Source organism: Cupressus sempervirens, chromosome 11, assembly GCF_028749045.1.
Source record: "Cupressus sempervirens isolate cs-2001-9-10 chromosome 11, ASM2874904v1, whole genome shotgun sequence".
Lineage (NCBI taxonomy): Eukaryota > Viridiplantae > Streptophyta > Pinopsida > Cupressales > Cupressaceae > Cupressus > Cupressus sempervirens.
In genome coordinates this window covers 219,314,562-219,335,285 of record NC_143128.1, presented here as the reverse complement: position 1 = coordinate 219,335,285, position 20,724 = coordinate 219,314,562, and the positions used below count along the sequence as shown (strand labels likewise).

The 20,724-nt window shown below is 31.9% G+C and overlaps 1 protein-coding gene across 1 annotated transcript; it reads left to right on the top strand.

The window, feature by feature from the left end:
• The first annotated feature begins 12,282 nt into the window (after positions 1–12,282).
• On the top strand, positions 12,283–13,444 carry LOC149528945 (ricin B-like lectin R40G3). Its single transcript, XM_089810876.1, has 3 exons — positions 12,283–12,634; positions 12,798–12,920; positions 13,052–13,444. Exons 1-3 carry the CDS (start codon positions 12,377–12,379, stop codon positions 13,283–13,285), a joined length of 615 nt encoding a protein of 204 aa, XP_089667002.1. The 5' UTR covers positions 12,283–12,376; the 3' UTR covers positions 13,286–13,444.
• The last annotated feature ends 7,280 nt before the right edge of the window (positions 13,445–20,724 follow it).

Here is a 20,724-nt window from a genome sequence, read left to right as displayed (position 1 = left end):
CAGTATAAAATTTATCATTTTCAATTTTATACCTTAGATCATGGTAGACCCAATTTATGTTAACTATAAAGTCATAGTTCTATACCACATTGATCTTTTTCTCGAACTATTATTATAGGAAAATCTTTTATTGGGCATGGTAGACTTTGATATACATGCTCAATATTTTGAGGGAAACTTATTGTCTATCCCTTGTATTTATATTGGCCCCCTACTACATGTGTCACTTGCAAAATTGGACTTACATGTGCTATTAACATTTCTTCAACCCGAGTCAAATTTGCAAGTTCAAGTAGTTGTGAAGCCGGGTCCATATTGTTATCAATTGAAAATTTATTATTTCTTTTTTTCTTATTGACACCTACTACACATTGGACCTTCTTCTATATGCTTAATTTTAATGCCAACATAACACTCCTAACACATGTAGCACATTGTAGGCATAACCAAATTATCTAATTGATGTCAAAAGAGTATCTGAAGGTTTTGATAACTATTTCCAAAAATTTCATTGTTGCTCCTCTGAATCTTTATACCACAACCAACATCTTCATTTTTTTTACTAAAGTTTTCAACCATACAATTCAATGGTGCTACACCTATCAATTTTGGACAATCATTTTCAACCACTGATGTAGTTGTCGAACTATTGTTATAGGCTTGTGTTTCTTCTAGTATTCTCTATGTTCTTCTTCTAGCAACACATTTCCTATCTTGTTTGTTGTGAATGAGACATTTATTTTCCTTTTCAACTTCATTCATTTCATCTCTTCATCACTTTCTATAATCTTAATCATATTGCATCCTAGAATTCCTTCTAACCACATTTATTTCTGAAAAGTTTCCACTTTGTGTTCCTTCCAAAATTCTTTGCTCCATGTCTCCAACATTATGCTCATTATCTTGTAGAATATAGTCATTGCAATTATTTTCCTTTTGGATTTCATCTATTTCATCATGCTCACCTAATATATAGTCCATTTGATTTTGAGATATTTGAGGAACGTCGTTCTCTATAGAATGAAAGTTAAAAGATGTAATTGAAAGTTGTTCATTTTCAACTTGTGATGGTCTATATGTTATGAGATAGTTGGACTGCCTAAATTACTTGTACTCCTTAGAAATTTATGTTGATGATTTATTTTTGTATCCATCATGTCTCCTCATTTTCTAGCATATCTCTATCTCTCTTTTTCATTATGGAGTAGACATTGTTTCTCCCTTTCTATATCATCCATCTTTTGTTTTTGTGTATGTCTATATACTCTTTGATATTCTCTTTTATATTGTCTTCTCTCATCTTTAGATTGACAATTAGCTCGTCTTGGTGAAATATCTAAAAATTGAGAAGTTAAGTACTATTTAGACTATGTTTCTTTACTTTGATTGTTCAAGAAATTCAAATAAAATAAAAGACTACATAATTTTTGTTGGATAATGTTGTCCTTGATGTCACACAAATGTCATATCAGTCATTAGTCTCAAGTTCACCGAGCTTAGACAGTCTGCTATGCAATTTACAGTACCAACCGAGCTCACTCGGTCATCAAAGGAAATGTGAAAAATGGTGTTAACCAAGATAACTCGATCAACGAAGGAAATGTGAAAAGCTAGTATTAACCGAGCGTCACTCGGTCTCCAAAGGTTAGTTTCCACCGAGCTCACTCGGTCATCAAATGAATTATGGAAAAGTTAGTGTTAACCAAGCTTCACTCGATCTCCAAAGGTTAGTTTCCACCGAGCTCACTCGGTCATGAAATGAATTATGGAAAATTCAGTGTTAACCGAGCTTCACTTGGTCTCCAAAGGTTAGTTTCCACCGAGCTCACTCGGTTATCTTAGGAAACTCAGTAATTACCGAGTTCTCCCAACAATTGATGATTTGTCATGAAGTTTGTTGTATCAACCGAGCTTAGTCGGTAAACACAGGAATTATTTTCTGAACAAAGTTCATCGTGCAGGGTTGGCCAGTATAGGGATTTGCTAATTAATTACTTCTAGCTGACTACTGTAATTGTTTGTTTTAGTCAGTAATTTGAGCCGACTAAGATAATCTAAAAGGCATATATGGTCATTCAAGTTATGAATTAAAGTGTGTGATTATGAAAAAGTTATGAATGCAAATTATAGTAAGAAGAGGCGAATGTTGAGAAAAGTCTGATGAAGGATCAGATGTGTTAAAGGAGCTGCAAAATTGTATTTGATCAGTAAGGATCTAGTCAAGCATAACAGAGATCTGCAATCAGCAAAGATAAGTTGCACATTATATCAAGTCATTTCATTTTTGCTTTCTAACCATTGTAACAGTGTATTCAAAATCTCTTAACAGAGTTTCTTTAATAGCCATTCAATAAATCCTCTAACAAGGTGACAGTTCAGTTGAATTGTTCTAAAGACCTCTAGCAAGGCCACTCCTAACAGGGTGATTAAATCCTTTAACAGGGTCACACCTAACAGTGTGTTTTGTAACCTTTAACAGGGTTGGCTCCTAACAAAGCTCACTTCAAAAGAGTGAAAAAGTTACATTGGTGGTTTTTCCCATATTGGATTTCCATGTTAAAACTGGTGTCTCTTGTGTTCTTAATTGCTAAATTACTTTGTGCATGATATCATATCAGTTCTTAATATTTATTATTTGCTGCATTATCAAGTTTCAACATTTTATTAATCAGTTCAAACGTATATTCAGACATCTTAGGGACTGCGGAAAGTTTTTGTAGTAACTGATTCACCCCCTCCCCCTCTCAATTACTCTATTCTCATTTCCAACAATTGGTATCAGAGCTTTTGGTGCTTACAAGAAAAGATTTCAAGGATCTAAGCCTAAGATCAAGATGTCTTACAAAAGAGAAATTCCAAAACTCAACAGAGATAACTTCTCCACATGGCAAGGATTGATGAGACTTCATTTGGCTTCTGTTGGTGATACTGGACTAAAATACCTTGAAGAAAAATATGAAGAACCTCCTGGCACATTGTCTGTCAATGACATTGCTGAAAAGAAGACTCACAACAATATGATGATAGACATAGCATCCGCTCTCAATTATGAAGAATTTGATGACATTAAGGACTGCACAACTGCCTTTGAGATGTGGAACAAGCTAAAAGAAATCTATGGAGGAGATGATAATGTAAGAAGAGCAAAAGTAAAAAGTCTAAGAGGACAATTTGATCAAATGAGGATGAAAGAGGATGAAAACATTGCAAAATATGTTGAAAGAGTTAAAGCATGTGTGAGTGCAATCAGAGCATCTGGAGGTGATATCAAAGGAGAAACAGTTATACGCAAAGTTCTCAGAACCTTGCTTCCTGTTTATGCAATCAGAGTTTCTGCAATTCAGGAAAGAAGGTGTGAAGCAAATCATCAGATAAATCTTGAGGCCATAGTTGGAAGACTAACTGCATTTGAACTAGATAACTTTGACAACTATGTTCCAGCCTCCAAAAACATTGAATCAGCATTTCAAGCCAAGCTCTCACTCAAAGGGAAAAACAAAAAGGAGAAGGAATCTCAGTTAGAAAGTGAAGATGAATCAAGCCAAAGTTCAGACAGTGATCTCGAAGTGATTGAAGCTCTACTGGCAAGAAAATACTCTAGAAGCAAAGGAAAATACAAAGGTAAAGATTAAAAATGGAATGGCAAGAAAGACTTCAAAACATCCAAGAACAAAGGTAAGAAATCATGCTTCATGGCTGAAAATTCTAAAGATTCTGATAATAGTGAGGATGAAATTGTTTATATTGCCGTTAAAGATGATTCTGATAGCGATGAGGAAGATAAAATGGCACTTGTCTCTCATGTAAGTAAGAATGATACATGGATTATAGAAAGTGGTTGCTCACATCATATGATTGGTGATAAAACTAAGTTTGATCAGTTTGAAGACTATGATGGTGGCAGTGTAAGGTTTGGTAATAATGAACCTTCTTTCATAAAAGGAAGAGGAAGAATCTGTCTAACCAAAGAACTTGTATGTAATAATGCCTATTGGGTTGAAGGTCTTAAATATAATTTGCTAAGTGTGGCACAATTACTCAATACTAGATTCACGGTGGAATTCATGCATGGAAAAGCAAGACTGTTGAATGAGCAAGGAAAGCTAATAGGATCTGGCACCCAAACTAAAGGTAACTTGTTCTATCTAGAACTTGGTGAATGCTCATGTTTTATTGCTCAAATTGAAGAAAGTTGGTTATGGCATAAAAGGTTGTGTCATGTCAATTTTGATAACCTGGTAAAAATAAGCAAATTCAAAAAGGTAAGAGGCATTCCTAACATTAAGAAACCTGAGGTTGGACTATGCAAGAATTGTCAGATTGGTAAAATGGGAAAGACTAGTTTTAAAAGTAAGAACTATCGGTCTGAAGATATATTGGAAATTGTGCATACTGATTTATGTGGACCCATTGGAATAGAAAGCTATACTGGAGAAAAGATTTTCATTCTTTTTTTTGATGACTACTCAAGAATGATGATTGTCATGTATCTAAGGAAAAAATCAGAAGCATTTGAGAAATCCAAATGGTATTTAGCAAGAGTAGAAAAAGAAACAGGAAAAAGACTAAAATGCTTAAGGTCAGATAGAGGTGGTGAATTCATCTCACATGAATTCAACAACTTCTGCATTGAAAAAGGTATTAAAAAATAGGTCTCAGCACCAGGAACTCCTGAACAAAATGGAATAGCTGAAAGAAGGAACAGATCCATTATGGATTGTGCAAGAACCTTGATGATAGAAAAGAAGGTTGCTATCAAATACTGGAAGGAAGCCATCAGCACTGTAGTTCATACCTTAAACCGAGTACAGTTGAAGAAGGACTCATTCAAAACTCCCTATGAATTATGGTATGGCTACAAACCCAATGTAAGTTATCTAAAAGTATATGGAAGCAAATGTTATATTTTGAAAGAATCAAGAAAAGGAAAATTTGATGTAAAAGGTGATGAAGGAATATTTTTAGGATATTCTTGCAAAAGCAAAGCATATAGATGTTTAAATCTATCCAGTCACAAAGTTATAGAAAGTGCACATGTGAAAGTAGATGAGTTTGCAGACAAATCTGAAAAAGAAAACAAAAGGGTACTTGAAGATTACAGAAGATTTTTTTACATTGAACCAGATACTATACCAAGCATATCATTCACTCAAGAATCCTCAACTCCCAAGTCATCAGTAACCGAGCTGCAAAAAGTTCAAACCGAGCCACAACAACATTCAGACACTATCGAGCAAGTATCTACCGAGTCTGAAGCACTTGAGCCAATTCTTACCGAACCAGAATAACCTGAACATGAAATTGAAGCACAAGGAGATAGCAATGAAACTCATTTAAGAGGCAAAGAACCTATATTAGCTAAATATGTTAGAAGGCATCATGCACCAGATCAGATCATTGGAGACAAGTCTGAAGGAACTTTGACAAGAAGCAAACTGAAAAATACTTGTTTACTTGCTGATTTTGAACCTAGAAGCATTAAAGATGCATTAACAAATGATAGTTGGATTGAGGCAATGAAAATGGAAATAGAACAAATAGAGAAGAACAAGACATGGACTCTAGTACCCAGGCCTAAAAATAAGAATGTAATTGGAACCAAGTGGGTATTCAGAAACAAGTTGACTGAAGATGGTAAACTATCCAGAAACAAAGCCAGATTGGTATGCAAAGGATACTCTCAAGAAGAAGGCATAGATTATGGAGAAACCTTTGCTCCTGTTGCAAGATTGGAAGGAGTCAGAACCTTGCTTGCATATACTGATCAAAAAGGATTCAGAGTTTATCAAATGGATGTCAAGTCAGCATTCCTCAATGGAATATTGGATGAAGAGGTTTACATTGAACAACCTGAAGGCTTTGTTGATCCAAATAAAAGGGTCATGGTCTGCAAATTCCACAAGGCACTGTATGGTCTGAAACAAGCCCCTAGAGCATGGTATAAAAGATTGCATAACTATCTTATTTAGATTGGTTTTCAAAGAACTAATGATAATAGTAGCTTGTATATAAAGGAAGGACCAGATAATAAGATTGTCTTGGCAGAAATATTTGTAGATGATACTGTTTTCATAGGGCATGATGATCTTTGCAAAGAATTTTCAGAACAAATGAACAAGGAATTTGAAATGTCTATGTTTGGTGAAATAAAATTCTTTTTTGGTCTTCAAATTCAACAAAATAAGAATGGCATCTACATCACTCAATCAAAATACATCAAGGAGATATTGAAAAAGTTTGGTATGGAGGACTATAAACCTGTTGGAACTCCAATGTGTACTAGATTGAAACTTACCAAAGATGATGAATCCAAAGAGGTAGATCAAACATTATATAGATCTATGATTGGAAAATTGCAATACGTAGTTCATACCAGGCCAGATATTGCCCTTGCAGTTGGTATTGTTGCAAGATTTTCAGCAAAGCCAAGAGAAACTCACTTGATGGCAATCAAAAGAATAATGAGATATTTGAAAGGAACTGAAGATTTTGGCTTATGGTACAAATTTGGAGGTAATTTGGATTTGGAAGTGTTTACTGATGCTGATTGGGCAGGAAACCTTGATGACAGAAAAAACACAAGTGGAGGAGCATTCTTTCTTGGAAAAAGATTGGTTTCCTAGACAAGCAAAAAGCAGAATTGTACATCCCAATCTACAGCAGAGGCAGAGTATGTTGCTGCAGCAGTAAACTGTTCAAATATTGTTTGGTTTAAGTAGTTATTGCAAGGACTGAAGATGGAAATCAAAGAACCAATTGTCATGTTCTGTGACAATACTAGTGCAATCAACATATCTAAGAATCCAGTAATGCATTCCAAGACCAAGCATATTGCAATAAAATATCATTTTGTCAGAGAGTTGGTACAAGACAAGGAGATTAGATTGGAATATGTCCATACAAAAGAAAAAATCGCTGACATATTCACAAAGCCTTTACCTAAGGATGCATTTTTGTATCTCAGAGGTAAGTTAGGGGCCATTCCCGTATCTGAAATCCACTAGAAATAAGTTCTAGTAATGCATCAACATATATAGGATTGAAGATCTATCTGTTGATGCAGTTTCATCACAAATCATTGCATATGAATCAGTACTAAAGATACATTATAAATCACTTAACTTCTATTGTCTTTGGCATGTGTTGTCAAAGAGGGAGAGATTTTATTGTCATGTCCTTCTGAAATTTGTGAAGTTTTGAATAGTTTTCCATGAAGTCCTTTAATAGAGGGAGACTATTGAAAGAGGGAGAAGTCTGTTATCTTGTTGAACTTGTTTTCAAAATTTCATTTCTGTTATGACATGTTGTGTTGCCATCAATGCCAAAGAGGGAGATTGTTGGATAATGTTGTCCTTGATGTCACACAAATGTCATATCAGTCATTAGTCTCAAGTTCACCGAGCTCAGACAGTCTGCTATGCAATTTATAGTACCAACTGAGCTCACTCGGTCATCAAAGGAAATGTGGAAAATAGTGTTAACCGAGATAACTCGATCAACGAAGGAAATGTGAAAAGCCAGTATTAACCGAGCTTCACTCGGTCTCCAAAGGTTAGTTTCCACCGAGCTCACTCGGTCATCAAATGAATTATGGAAAAGTCAGTGTTAACCGAGCTTCACTCGGTCTCCAAAGGTTAGTTTCCACCGAGCTCACTCAGTCATCAAATGAATTATGGAAAAGTCAGTGTTAACTGAGCTTCAATCGATCTCCAAAGGTTAGTTTCCACCGAGCTCACTCGATTATCTCAGGAAACTCAATAATTACTGAGTTCTCCTGGCAATTGATGATTTGTCATGAAGTTCGTTGTATCAACCGAGCTCAGTTGGTAAACACAGGAATTATTTTCTGAACAAAGTTCACCGTGCAAGGTCGGCCAGTATAGGTATTTGTTAATTAATTACTTCTAGCCGACTATTGTAATTGTTTGTTTTAGTCAGTAATTTGAGCCGACTAAGATAATCTAAAAGGTATATATGGTCATTCAAGTTATGAATTAAAGTGTGTGATTATGAAAAAGTTATGAATGCGAATTATAGTAAGAAGAGGCGAATGTTGAGAAAAGTTTGATGAAGGATCAGATGTGTTAAAGGAGCTACAAAATTGTATTTGATCAGTAAGGATCTAGTCAAGCATAACAGAGATCTGCAATCAGCAAAGATAAGTTGCACATTATATCAGGTCATTTCATTGTTGCTTTCTAACCATTGTAACAGTGTATTCAAAATCTCTTAACAGAGTTGGTTTAATAGCCATTCAATAAATCCTCTAACAAGGTGACAGTTCAGTTGAATTGTTCTAAAGACCTCTAGCAAGGCCACTCCTAACAGGGTGATTAAATCCTTTAACAGGGTCACACCTAACACTGTGTTTTGTAACCTTTAACAAGGTTGGCTCCTAACAGGGCTCACTTTAGAAGAGTGAAAAAGTTACATTGGTGGTTTTTCCCATATTGGGTTTCCACGTTAAAATTGGTGTCTCTTGTGTTCTTAATTGCTAAATTACTTTGTGCATGATATCATATCAGTTCTTAATATTTATTATTTGCTGCATTATCAAGTTTCAACATTTTATTAATCAGTTCAAAGGTATATTCAAACATCTTAGGGACTGCGAAAAGTTTTTGTAGTAACTAATTCACCCCCTCCCCCTCTCAGTTACTCTATTCTCATTTCCAACAAATTTTATGTAACAAAATATGATTTTGATGTATTTTACATAAAATTAGATTTTCTTAGTATACATAACTTTTAAAATATCATTGAAAATATTTATTCTATTTATTCATTTACATATAAAATCACATTTTTTTCCATAGTTAATTTTATCTTTCAAAGAGATAATCATAAGACTCTATTTCCCTTATTCTAAATTAAATACTATCTTTAAAGAAAACAATGTTTATTGAAAAACATAATGAATTTGAAATATTACATTATAAAAGTAGGCCAAAAATATACATCATCTTTAAAAAGAGTATGTTGTATTGAAAAACATATATGATTGTGTTGACATTTTTTTTTATCTATACAAAATAGTGTCATACAAAGGCACAAACAACTTCTCTCAATAGGTTCTTGTCAGGACCCAAGTGGTACTTGAGCTTCACGTTCACAGAGTTAATAAAAATTTTAACACCTTTAATAGTATCTACAACATTTGAACTGTGTGACTAAAAATCACATATTGGTTTTTTTTCTCTGCATCATAATATCAATGTGCTCTTTCTATAATTTCTTGTGCATTGACTTAGAAAATTGTTGAACTATTTGAATAGAGGAACAAAATGTTGAAGAACTATCAAACTTACAACCCAAACCTTCGATAAACTTTTTTATCCATGTCATGGATATATCTTGAAAAAAATTTATTGTGTGTAATTTTTTATGACAATTCATTAGTGTTGATCTTCTCAAATTATACACCTTTAACAATTCTTGGAGTGAGGCTTTGCTATGACTTACACCAATTGAGACAAATTGATCAACATGTATTGTCTTCACCTTTCTTACAATTGGAATATCCTCTTTTAAGAAATCAAGCTCCCCAACTATTGTTTCATCAATCTCCTATACCACAATGACCTTCTCAAGGACACTTTTATATTGTTTGATTGCCTTTCAAATCATGTGAATACATAGAAATTCTAAATCATCCCTCCATTCTATAAATGTAGTGTGTATTCCATCCTCATTGTTCTAATCTAAAAGAAATACAGAGTTATTGGCTGGCAATGGAGAACAATGCGCATGTTCATATGATCGAACATGAGGTGAATTGCATGTATTTTCAACATTTTGTGGAGATTCAACATGAAAATTTTGATCTTTCTTCAAACCATCACAACTCACATAATTTTGATCTTGTTTTATTGTTTAAATTTTTAGAGATTTACACAAATTTGTACCTCAAATTTAATTTTAGGTAGACTCCAACTTAGTATTATTAAAAAAAATTAACTTGACCCTTAAATCAAATTGATTCATAATCCTACTACTAAACTATATTAAATCATTATAGATTTATTATGCCTATTGTATAGGTTTTGCCAGTTAAGTTTAGCTAGAATTGGGTATCAAATATGGTTAGGTTGAAAATAACCAGTAAATCTATAATTTGCAAATAGAAAACCCTCACGTACTTTGAAATAGATTTTGGAACCCATAAGGAGTTCAGGATGAAGAGGAGATTCCTTAGTGTAGAGAGAAAATGTAGCAATCTATCCTAATTTGCGGCAAACCCAAACAAGGCAAATTTCTACATATAAAAATTGAACTAAAACCACCATTCTCTTCAATCTTTCAACATTCATACACATTGAGAAGAAAAAAAAATGCAATAAGTCTAGATATTCATAGACATTGAGAAGAAAATGTAATTCAATAAGTGCGAAGAAAGCCAGATTTGGAACCTAGTTGAGATGGTTGTCAACTAGTCTCAAATTCTTTGCATCTCCCTAACAATTTTTCGGCTGCAAAATTCCCTGCTTAAAACAAAATAATACTATAGAATTATGAAAATGCAATGATAGATAGTAAGAAGCAAATAATTGGCACAAAAAAAAAAGTTCCAACTTACCCTACAAGTTCAAAAGTTGCAAACAATGTCAAGTTACAATCAATGCATGCAATGTATATCAAGAGACAGTTATGGAAAACGGATGGCATTGTTATTGCACATACAGTTACTGAATATCAATTGTAATTTTTATTTTTATTTTGTCATTAATTGGATTTCCATTAATTAAATCAAAACTGGCTAGGTGGAACAGCAAGAACGAGTAATAGTTTTTTAATTTTATTTTTAAATGATGAATTATATAGGCTTTATATGTTGCATGGTTTGAGCGGGTCTCGTATGAGACTGAAGTAGCCTCTCCGCTAATTAGTTTTTTTTTTTTTAATAGATTAAATTAAACACATTTTTTACATCTCACCCCTTTTGATCTAAGATTAATTAATTAAAGACACTTATTTGATGTATGTACATATATATGTAAATGTAGATGTATATTATGTATCTATCTATCTATCTACATACATACATACATACATACATACATACATACATACATACGTACGTATATATGTATGTATGTATGTATGTATGTATATATGTGTATATTCTAAAAAATACAATAGTACATTATGCTTAAGATAGAGGTTTGTTGTAAGTCTTAAATTAATTTTGAATTGTATTTTATGTTTTTTATAGATATTATTAACAAATTTGCATTGCATGAGGATATAAAAAAATTAATTTACTTAGTAGTATAGTCTTTGATCTTTAATCTAGTGAAGAAATTGGTATCCTTATTTTGTTTTACATAAGGAAAGAAGTTAAGTACACTAAAGAAAAATCAAATACAAATTTTATATAAAGACAAATTAAGTACACCAAAGAAACATGTAAGGAGATATCAGATCTATGATTCCTAGATCAAATCCATTAGATAAAGGTAATCTCCACATTTGTAAAATCAATTTCACAATTATAAAATTAATCTAAATCAATATACATTACAAAATCTAAAAAAATTTAAAATTATTAAAAATTAACATTTTTAATGGCTCTAATACAAAACATATATGTTATTAAATCACTTATATCATATATCATAATGTTACTCTAAACACCATTATTTGGTAAATTTTATTTAAACTAAAATAATATTGTTCCATTTCTTCATATCCAAGATATACTGTAGAACCCTACAATCACACATAATTACCATATACTCGCTTTCCAAAATCACTATAATGCATTAGATTCAGATTTCACATCTACTACACATCTAAACTCACAGTAATGAATCAGATTCCAGTTTTACTGATATGATAGTTCTAGATTAAATTTTGAGTTGAATGTAGAACATTGATCTTTTCCGAATGAGGTACGAGGTAAAACTTATTGATATTTTTTCTAGCACATCCATGAGAAAAATGGACATTAAAGATCATGCAAAAAATGATCTGTACAACACAGAGTAACAATAAAGCTAAGGAAGACATGACCTGCTATATATGCCACTTTTTGTTATGGCCGGCCACCCTTCTCCGCGTGCTTACACCGAATTGATTGATTTGCAGAAGCTTGCAGAACGTTATTTTATCTTTTATTTATTACTTCAAAGAACTTATTCCAATTTATCCACAGGAAAAAGAGAGAATAAAGATCAGAGTTTAAACGACGTGAATGCCACACCTGTTTAATTCCATTCCCTTCCACTGAATACGCCAGTATGAAATGATATTCCTTCTCCTACCCTATATAAACACCTTCCGACCTCATCAAATTTAAAAGCACGAAGAGAACACACTTAATCATTTGTATTGTTCATTGATTTCTGCATCTGATTTTCTAAACTAAAAGACAAGCATGGCATACTACGACCAGTATGGGAGCCCAAGCTACCCAAATGACTTTGAAGGTGGGTACGGGCAGCAGCAGTACCCTCCTCCATACAGAAATATGGAGCAAAACTATGGTTACAATCAACCTGAGCAACAGATGTACCACAGCCTTCCACAGGGGCAGATTGTGAAGGTCTGCTCTAAGGCCAATCCTGATTATGCCCTGGGTATCAGAGATGGCAGGGCGACTCTAGTTTACTATAATCCAAGTGACCCAACTCAGGTATATATACACTTTCTTCACTATACATGTTTTGTAGTGCAATTTATGTCTATACGTTTATGCGTATTTAAATGTTTTAGTTGGGCTCTTATAGTTTTACTGATAGTTTTTTTATTTCTTGGGTTACTCTTGATATACATATGTATTGTGTATATGTATGCAGCAATGGGTGAAAGATGAGTCATGGAGCAACCGTGTGAGGGACCCGGTGGGTCACCCGGCCTTTGGCCTTGTGAACAAAGCCACTGGGCAGGCCCTTCGCCATGCCCCTGCTGCATGTCAGGAGGTATATACACATTTTGTTCTTCGGTGCCTCTTTTCTAGTTGGCTCAATATGTTTTGAAAGGTGATATTGAATTTGACCTAGTGACTGTACATAAGGGTTTTGATGATAAAGTATTAAGTTGTTCACGGCAGGTGTTGCTGACCAAATACGAGCCTGGTTCATATGATGAGAGTGTGCTGTGGAGTGAGAGTGGGGACATGGGATATGGGTACAGGACCATAAGGATGGTTAATGACATCGATCTCAACTTGGATGCATTCCAGGGTGACAGGAAGCATGGAGGAGTTGAAGAGGGAACTAGAGTTGTTCTGTGGAAGTGGAACAAGCAGGACAACCAGGTCTGGAAGATTTCCCCTTGCTATTAGAATGATAATCATGACATATATACTGATGCATATATAGTATAGAGACATATACTTGCTATAAGTAGATTATGTACGTTCTTAGTCTGTAACTTTTGAACTGTGGAGATCAACGTATCTACGGCCCGATCTATAAATAAAGTTGTTCTATAGATTATATTAGATGGTTTCTATTAACGTGCTATAATTTGTGACTGGCATGGTATATTAGATCTTGATTTATATTTTTTATTTTCTCTGATCAACTAAAAGTTTGGGTCGAAAAGAATGCTTAATCAAGAAAAAGGTATCTTTGAAAATTTTACAAGTGTGCAATAATTTGGTTGAAATGATATTTGAGTTATTAAATTAATGATCACTAAGATGGAACTCTTAGTGAGAATTGTCTATTAGAGATTTGACAGAAATATATTGTTACGGAATTTGAAATGTTGATAAAGTAAATTTATAATGAACAAAGATATGGAAAAAAAATTTAAATTAATTGCATCGTATCAATAATATAATATGTTCATTTATTTTGAATTTTTTTAATAAATATCTTATTAGACTGATAAACTAAGGTAACAATCTTAATTTGGGTTATAATTTAAGTGTATAAATATTAAAATTTAAAAATATAAAATAAACTAAACGTGCACCTTTCTCAAGTTTTATACGTCTACTTTCTAGTAATTAGAACTCATTTGGGGGAGAAGATCTAGTAGGTGAAAGTATTGCAATAGGAGTTATTTATTTGATACTCATATTTATTAATTTAATATTCACAATTTTTAATTTTTGTTTTCAACATTGCATCATAGATGTAAATTTTAAAATTAGTTATTGGCCATGGTGACTGCTCATAATTGAGTGAAATGTACCAATTATCCTAAAAAGCAACCAATCATGTGATGTTACATCACTTGCTTAAGTATGGGTGTGTTTGTACCATCACTGAACTCACTTATTTTGTGTTGGTTTGGACACATTCACAATAAGCATGTTGGTGCCATAACATATTTGATGATGTGGCAATGAAGTCTTAGTTATGAATAGGAGACTTGTCAAATAAGTTTTTATACAAAATTGGGAGTGGTACAAGCTTTCCATTAATATTTATCTAGATAGCATGTATTTAATGTAGGAATTTGACAATAGTCTAAAAATAATTATCCATACAAGACCATTTGCTATATATATATATATATATATATATATATATATATATATATATATATTGACAAAAATGTATTGTTACGGGACTTGAAATACTGATAAAGTAAATTTATAATTAACAATTGTTTATTGTAAAGATATGCAAAAAAAATTTAATTAATTGTATCTTATCAAGAATATAATATGTTCATTTATTTTGAATTTTTTTATAATCAATATCTTATTAGACTGATAAATTAAGTTCACAATCTTAAATTGGCTTATGATTTAAGTTTATAAATATTAATTAAAAAATATAAAATAAACTAAACTCACACCTTTGTGAAGTGTTATATGTCTACTTTCTAGTAATTAGAACTCATTTGGAGGAGAAGATCTAGTAGGTGAAATTATTACAATAGGAGTTATTTATTTGATACTTATATTTATTAATTTAATACTCACAATTCTTAAATTTTGTTTACAACATTGCATCAATAGAAGTAAATTTTAAAATTAGTTATTAACCATGGTGACTACTCATAATTGAGTGAAATGTACCCATTATCCTTAAAAGCAACTAATCATGTGATGTTACATCACTTGCTCAAGTATGGGTGTGTGGTTTACACTATCGTCGAACTCACTTATTTTGTGTTGATTTGGATGCATTCACAATAAGCATGTTGATGCTATAACATATCTAATGATGTGGCCATGAAGTCTTACTTATGAATGGGAGACTTGCCAAATAATTTTTAATAGAAAATTGGGAGTGGTATAAGCTTTCCATTAATATTTATCTAGATAACATGTATTTATTGTATGGATTTAACAATGATCTAAAAATAATTATTCATTTAAGACCAACTGCTATAAATATATTGATGTAACCCTCAACTCTTAAAAAAATAAATTATAAAATGACACAACACAAAAGTTTCACAACACCATAATCCTTCATTAAACTTTTGCAACTCTACTCTCCCTCTATAATGAAATAAAATACCTACTTCAATTTCAAAAATTACCATAATTGGTAGTTTTTTGGAAAAAATGGATTCTTCCATTTTTGGTAATTTTAAAACCCATCCTACAAATCTCATTTTTCCCAAGAAGAGCTCCAACTAAGGCAAGATGAATTGTCAACTAATTGATTAAATCAAAAAAATGATTTTTCTTTAAAAAATAGAAAAAACACGAAAAGCCAATTTCGAAGCTCAAGACGATATTTTAGGTTCCCGAGAATATGTTGAAATGACCACCTATCAGTGGCAATCCAAATAACTCCTCATGCAACTGCCTATAAAATTTTAGCCAAAACCCACATCCGAGTCAAAAGTTATGAGCCCCAGAAGTAAATTCTAACCAAAACCCACATATGAGTCAACAACCTTGACCCTTGGATGTCCCTGCATCATATATGAAAAATAACCTATTTATATTTAATGAAAAATTTAAAGCATATATTTTAGTACACCAAATTGAATTAATTTAAATACATATTATTCAATAGTTATAGACCATCGAAAGAAACTTTGACAAAGAACATACATAAGAACTAAGACCTATAATTAAATTTAGGCAAAGTTCAAAAATCTAACAATTAAAAAAAATTATGATATATATAACATAAATTATAACATTTATCTATAAATATAAGTTTGCTAAAATTTGAATAAAAGAGCCAAACAATATTTGAATTATGTCTTTTATGTTTAGTTTAAATCTAATTATCCAACTACCCTTAGCATTTATTAAAGATTTATGACTCATCAACTTTGATATATAACATATAAATAATAATTCAAAGAACATGAACTTCATCAATTAACTATAGTTAATAATTCAAAGAATTTTTTCTCTTATGATTTAGTCTTCCTAAACATAATCTCGTCTCTCAGATCTCTATGTCCAAATTGTCTCCCAAGTGTGAGAGGATGTCAAAAATTAGGAAGAGAATCAAATATCTATTTTCAAGTTAGGAAACTATAATCAAGCTTGACAACTACTAACCAAAATTAATCTCCCTTAAAAAAATTAGGGTTTTCTATCAATATAATTAATGATATTTAAAAGGAACAAACCATGCACAATGCATAGTTACCCCTACTTTGGTTTCCATCATTATTCATATATGCTAGTTTGCATAATTCAATGTCAAACACCTTAATAAGAAAGATAGATTACCACATTAGTTGTCTAATGATGTGATTGTAATGGTTTTGCTAATGTCATTTTACAAATTTTTAATGTCAAGGAAATGTGATAAATAAATTCAAGCAAAAAATATTGTTAAATAAGCTTTTATGGTTGCCAAACTAGCTTCCCAATTCATAGGACCTATTTAATTATGAGAAGATTTAGTCATGGGCTTTTCACCATCTATCTTTCACACATTGATAATGTATATTATGTATCATTTCTTAAGAAATGTATTTTTGACCCCAATCATGTAATTAGTTGGTAGGTAATATGATTAGAAGAGGTTGGGGTTATCCACCTTGAATTATTTGTAATTTTTGAAAAGTGCAACCTAAAGCACCTAGTGTAATTAGTGCACTCTAAGCATTGACATGATTATGTGGTCAAGATCACCCTTAAACCTTAACTCATTATGGTTTCACGATCATTTGAGATTTTTCATTTAGCTATTTCTATTTGTGATTTTAATTTGACTTTCCATAACTTTAAATCCATACGTTCGCTCTTAAAATTACTACCCACCACTCAACACATAAGAAATGCTCCATTTTACGTATCAGACATTTTTCTTTTTCATACTTTGTTCTACACAATCATAGCATCTTTGATATTTTCTATCAACACAAAAACTTAACAAACATTCTAGGTGTTTTTGTAAACTTAACACTTGAATTGAGTAGTTAGAGGAGAAGAGAGGTGAAGGACCTCAACAATGATAGGTAGTTGTTTAATTTGACATTAAATGATATTTAATTGGGCACTTTAGTTTTATTGAGCTATATTACACAACAGGGAATGTGAAAGAAGAGAACCAAAAGAGCTACTACCTAAGATTCTATGCATGTTTTTTTAGTAGTAAATAAAAATTAATAAACAACTAAACAAGTAGTTAAATTAGCAACCAAAAGCTATTTTTTAAAATTAGATTCTCTAAGGTTAAACTCAGAAAATGGCTGGAATTTAGAGTGAGAAATTTTAATATAAATACTATTTATTTGTACATTTCTTCCTACTACAAATATAGTTTCTAATAAAGATTAATGTGTTAGACCCAATTGATAATGTAATTGGTAATGTTATGAATGTATGTAAAAAAGTCATGTCATTTATTTTTTTTTCATTGATGTGAAGGTCTTAGTTGGCTAGACATTATGCTTCCTTTGTAGAGCACTATATAAATTTGATTGAAGAGGATTTGATTGGTGAAGACAACTTGGAGAAAGTATGATGCATACAGAGTTCATAAGTATGGTCTACAATGGGCACTTAAAGGAATTGAAAAGTGATAATATAATGTTAGTTTGATTATTTTACATTCATGTAGTATTGGTGTACTGAGGTACACAAGCTTAACCAAGTGATAAGGTTAAACAAGGAAGATTCTATTCACCAAGTGACTATAGTGTTCACTGAGAAGTTGGCAAAGCAAGTTGGAAATTCAGTATTGTCCAAGAAAGTCTAGTATTGATCGAGTTCCATATTACCCAAGTGGACTATCTATTCACTAAGTAATAGATGGAAATACAAAAGTGCAAAGATGGAATCTTAGGTCAACTTTTAATGGAAATATGGATTGTTTAAGATGTTCAAAGGCATGAGTCAATTTTTTTACAAGATCAACAACTAGGAAAATTCAATAAGGATTTAATGATAGAGGTTAAAGAAAGATAAGGAAAAAGATGCAATTTTATGAAATTTATTTTTTCTATTTTATTATTTACATTGAATTTGAGATTGACAATTGTGATTAAGCTATTATAAATAGAAGAATCTGGTAGCACATAGATGACTATTTAAGGAGATGTTCAAGATAGTTTTTAGCTTTTGGTTTTGATTGTTAAGGTGGTGATTTTTTGAACTATTAAAGGAGTTGAAAGAAGATACTTGAAATAGGTGAACCGAATATAGTTGAGGAAGAAGAAAGATAAGGTGTAAATTAGACAACTAAGATAATAGTGAAAAAGAGATTCGAGTGGAAGATCAGAAAGAAGACTAAATGGTAAGGATATTTGAACAAGGTAGATTTATACCTACAAAAATCATTTTTACTCTATTACATTCTAATAATAGTAGTATAAAATATCATAAAATAAGTGAACCTAGCAAGTCTATGAAATCCTATATGGTAACATCGATTAGTGGTGTTTGTAAGTCCTTGAGAGAAGGCATGTCTTTAGACAAGATCAAGGAGTGATAAGGTTTGGATGATCTTTTGGTTAAAATGCTCGTACAATATCACATTTACAGTATCTTTATAATCTTTAACAAGCTTGTCTCCTAATAGAGCTCACTTCAAAAGAAAGAAAATATTTGGGTTTCCAGTCCCAAATGGTGTTTCCATTAATAGGGTTTTCATGTTAAAATATTGGTGTCAAATGTGTTAATTTTTTTATGTTGTAAGTTTATTTATAGTTTACTACAACTTGCTAACAACTAACTTTATGGTCAATAATAACTAAGATTTATTACTGTCAGTTGATTAAAATATAATAGTAAATTAATAGTTTTGAAAAAAGTGATTTAATGACATAAATCTAAAGTTGAATGAATAGACAAAGTGAAAGTTTATGATGATTATGAATGTTGTTTGGTATTGAAATTGTTTGAAGGGGTTGTAGGATAACTAATTCACCCACACACACCCATCTCAATTATCTAACAATTGGTATCAAAGAACAGCGTTTGGAGGAAGAAGTTTAAAAGAACTTGAACTAAAGATCAAAGATGTACATAAGAGAGAGGTACCAAGACTGAATAAAGAGAACCTCTCAACATGGTTAGAATGAAGTTGCATCTATTTGTAATTAGAGATAATATCACATATTGGCTAGAAATGAATACATTGCCCCTACAATTCCTCTAACTATGGAGTGAATGAATGAAAAGAGAAAGCACAATAGCCTAATGATTGAGAGTACTTATGTGCTCAATGATGTTGAGTTTGATGATATCAAGTATTATACTACTGCCAAGAATATTTTGAATAAATTTACACTTGTAGATTGAGGAGACAATAATGTGAGAAGAGCCAAAGATGAAAGTCTTAGAGAAAAGTATGATGATATGAGAATGAAAGAAGGTGAGAATGTTGCTCAATATGAAAATTGAATCATAGAAGTTCTGAGTGCAATAAATCTTGTTGGAGTTATTAGTTATTCTAAAATTCCAAGTAAAGTCCTCAATATTCTTCTACCTATTTATGCTATCAAAGTTTCTACTATTCAAGAGGTTAGAGCTATGCCTGGTAATTTATTGACACTTGATAGTTTACCTGATTGGTTGAGTACATTTGAATTGAGCAATTATGACAATAATATTGTTCCAATTGGAAATTCTTTTAAATATTCACTAGCCATTAGAAATTCCAAGAAAGAGAAGAAAATTAAAGAAGAAGGTGGATCAGAATCAGAGGATGATCTAGATGAACTTAAAGCATTTCTTGCAAGAAGGTTGTTTAGAGGTAATGGTAAATAATAGGGTATTCATCCCTTGATTTTTTCAAATGTACTTGTAGAGGCCCAAAAATTGGCAAAGACCTAAAACAACACAATTTCAATCAAATGATGCAAAATTAAGGATAAAATCAGAGGAAACCAATGGAATTTCAAATCAATCATTACATTGGGTCATTAATATATCAAATCATTTATCAAATCAAAAAGGACCTAAATCAAATTCAAAAAGGGGGAAAACAATCAAAAATAAAAGGAATAAGGAAAAAAGAAAAGACAAAAGTTGAAAATAAATGGAACATTTATTTATTCGAAAAATTCATTTATCCTCTCAAAAGTGAAAATCTTCCTTTTTGCATTTAAAAGAATTGAAAAATCCTCTTTTATCCTCACGAACTAAGTCTGTTGGACTCTTCCTCTTGGTGCCTTATGAGATATTTACAGTTTCATCATTACCCTCCCATCAAAAGTGAAATCTTGATCTTTACTCCAACCCCTTCTAAAATCCTATAAATAGGAGGGAAATTAAAAAGCAAAAGGAACCCAAGTTTTAGGCACCTGCACTATAGGCACATTTAGAGTTATCATCTTTGGGTAAGTGCAAGAAGTTGGGTCTTGCTTTTGGGCAAAAAGTGGAAGTGTTTCCCT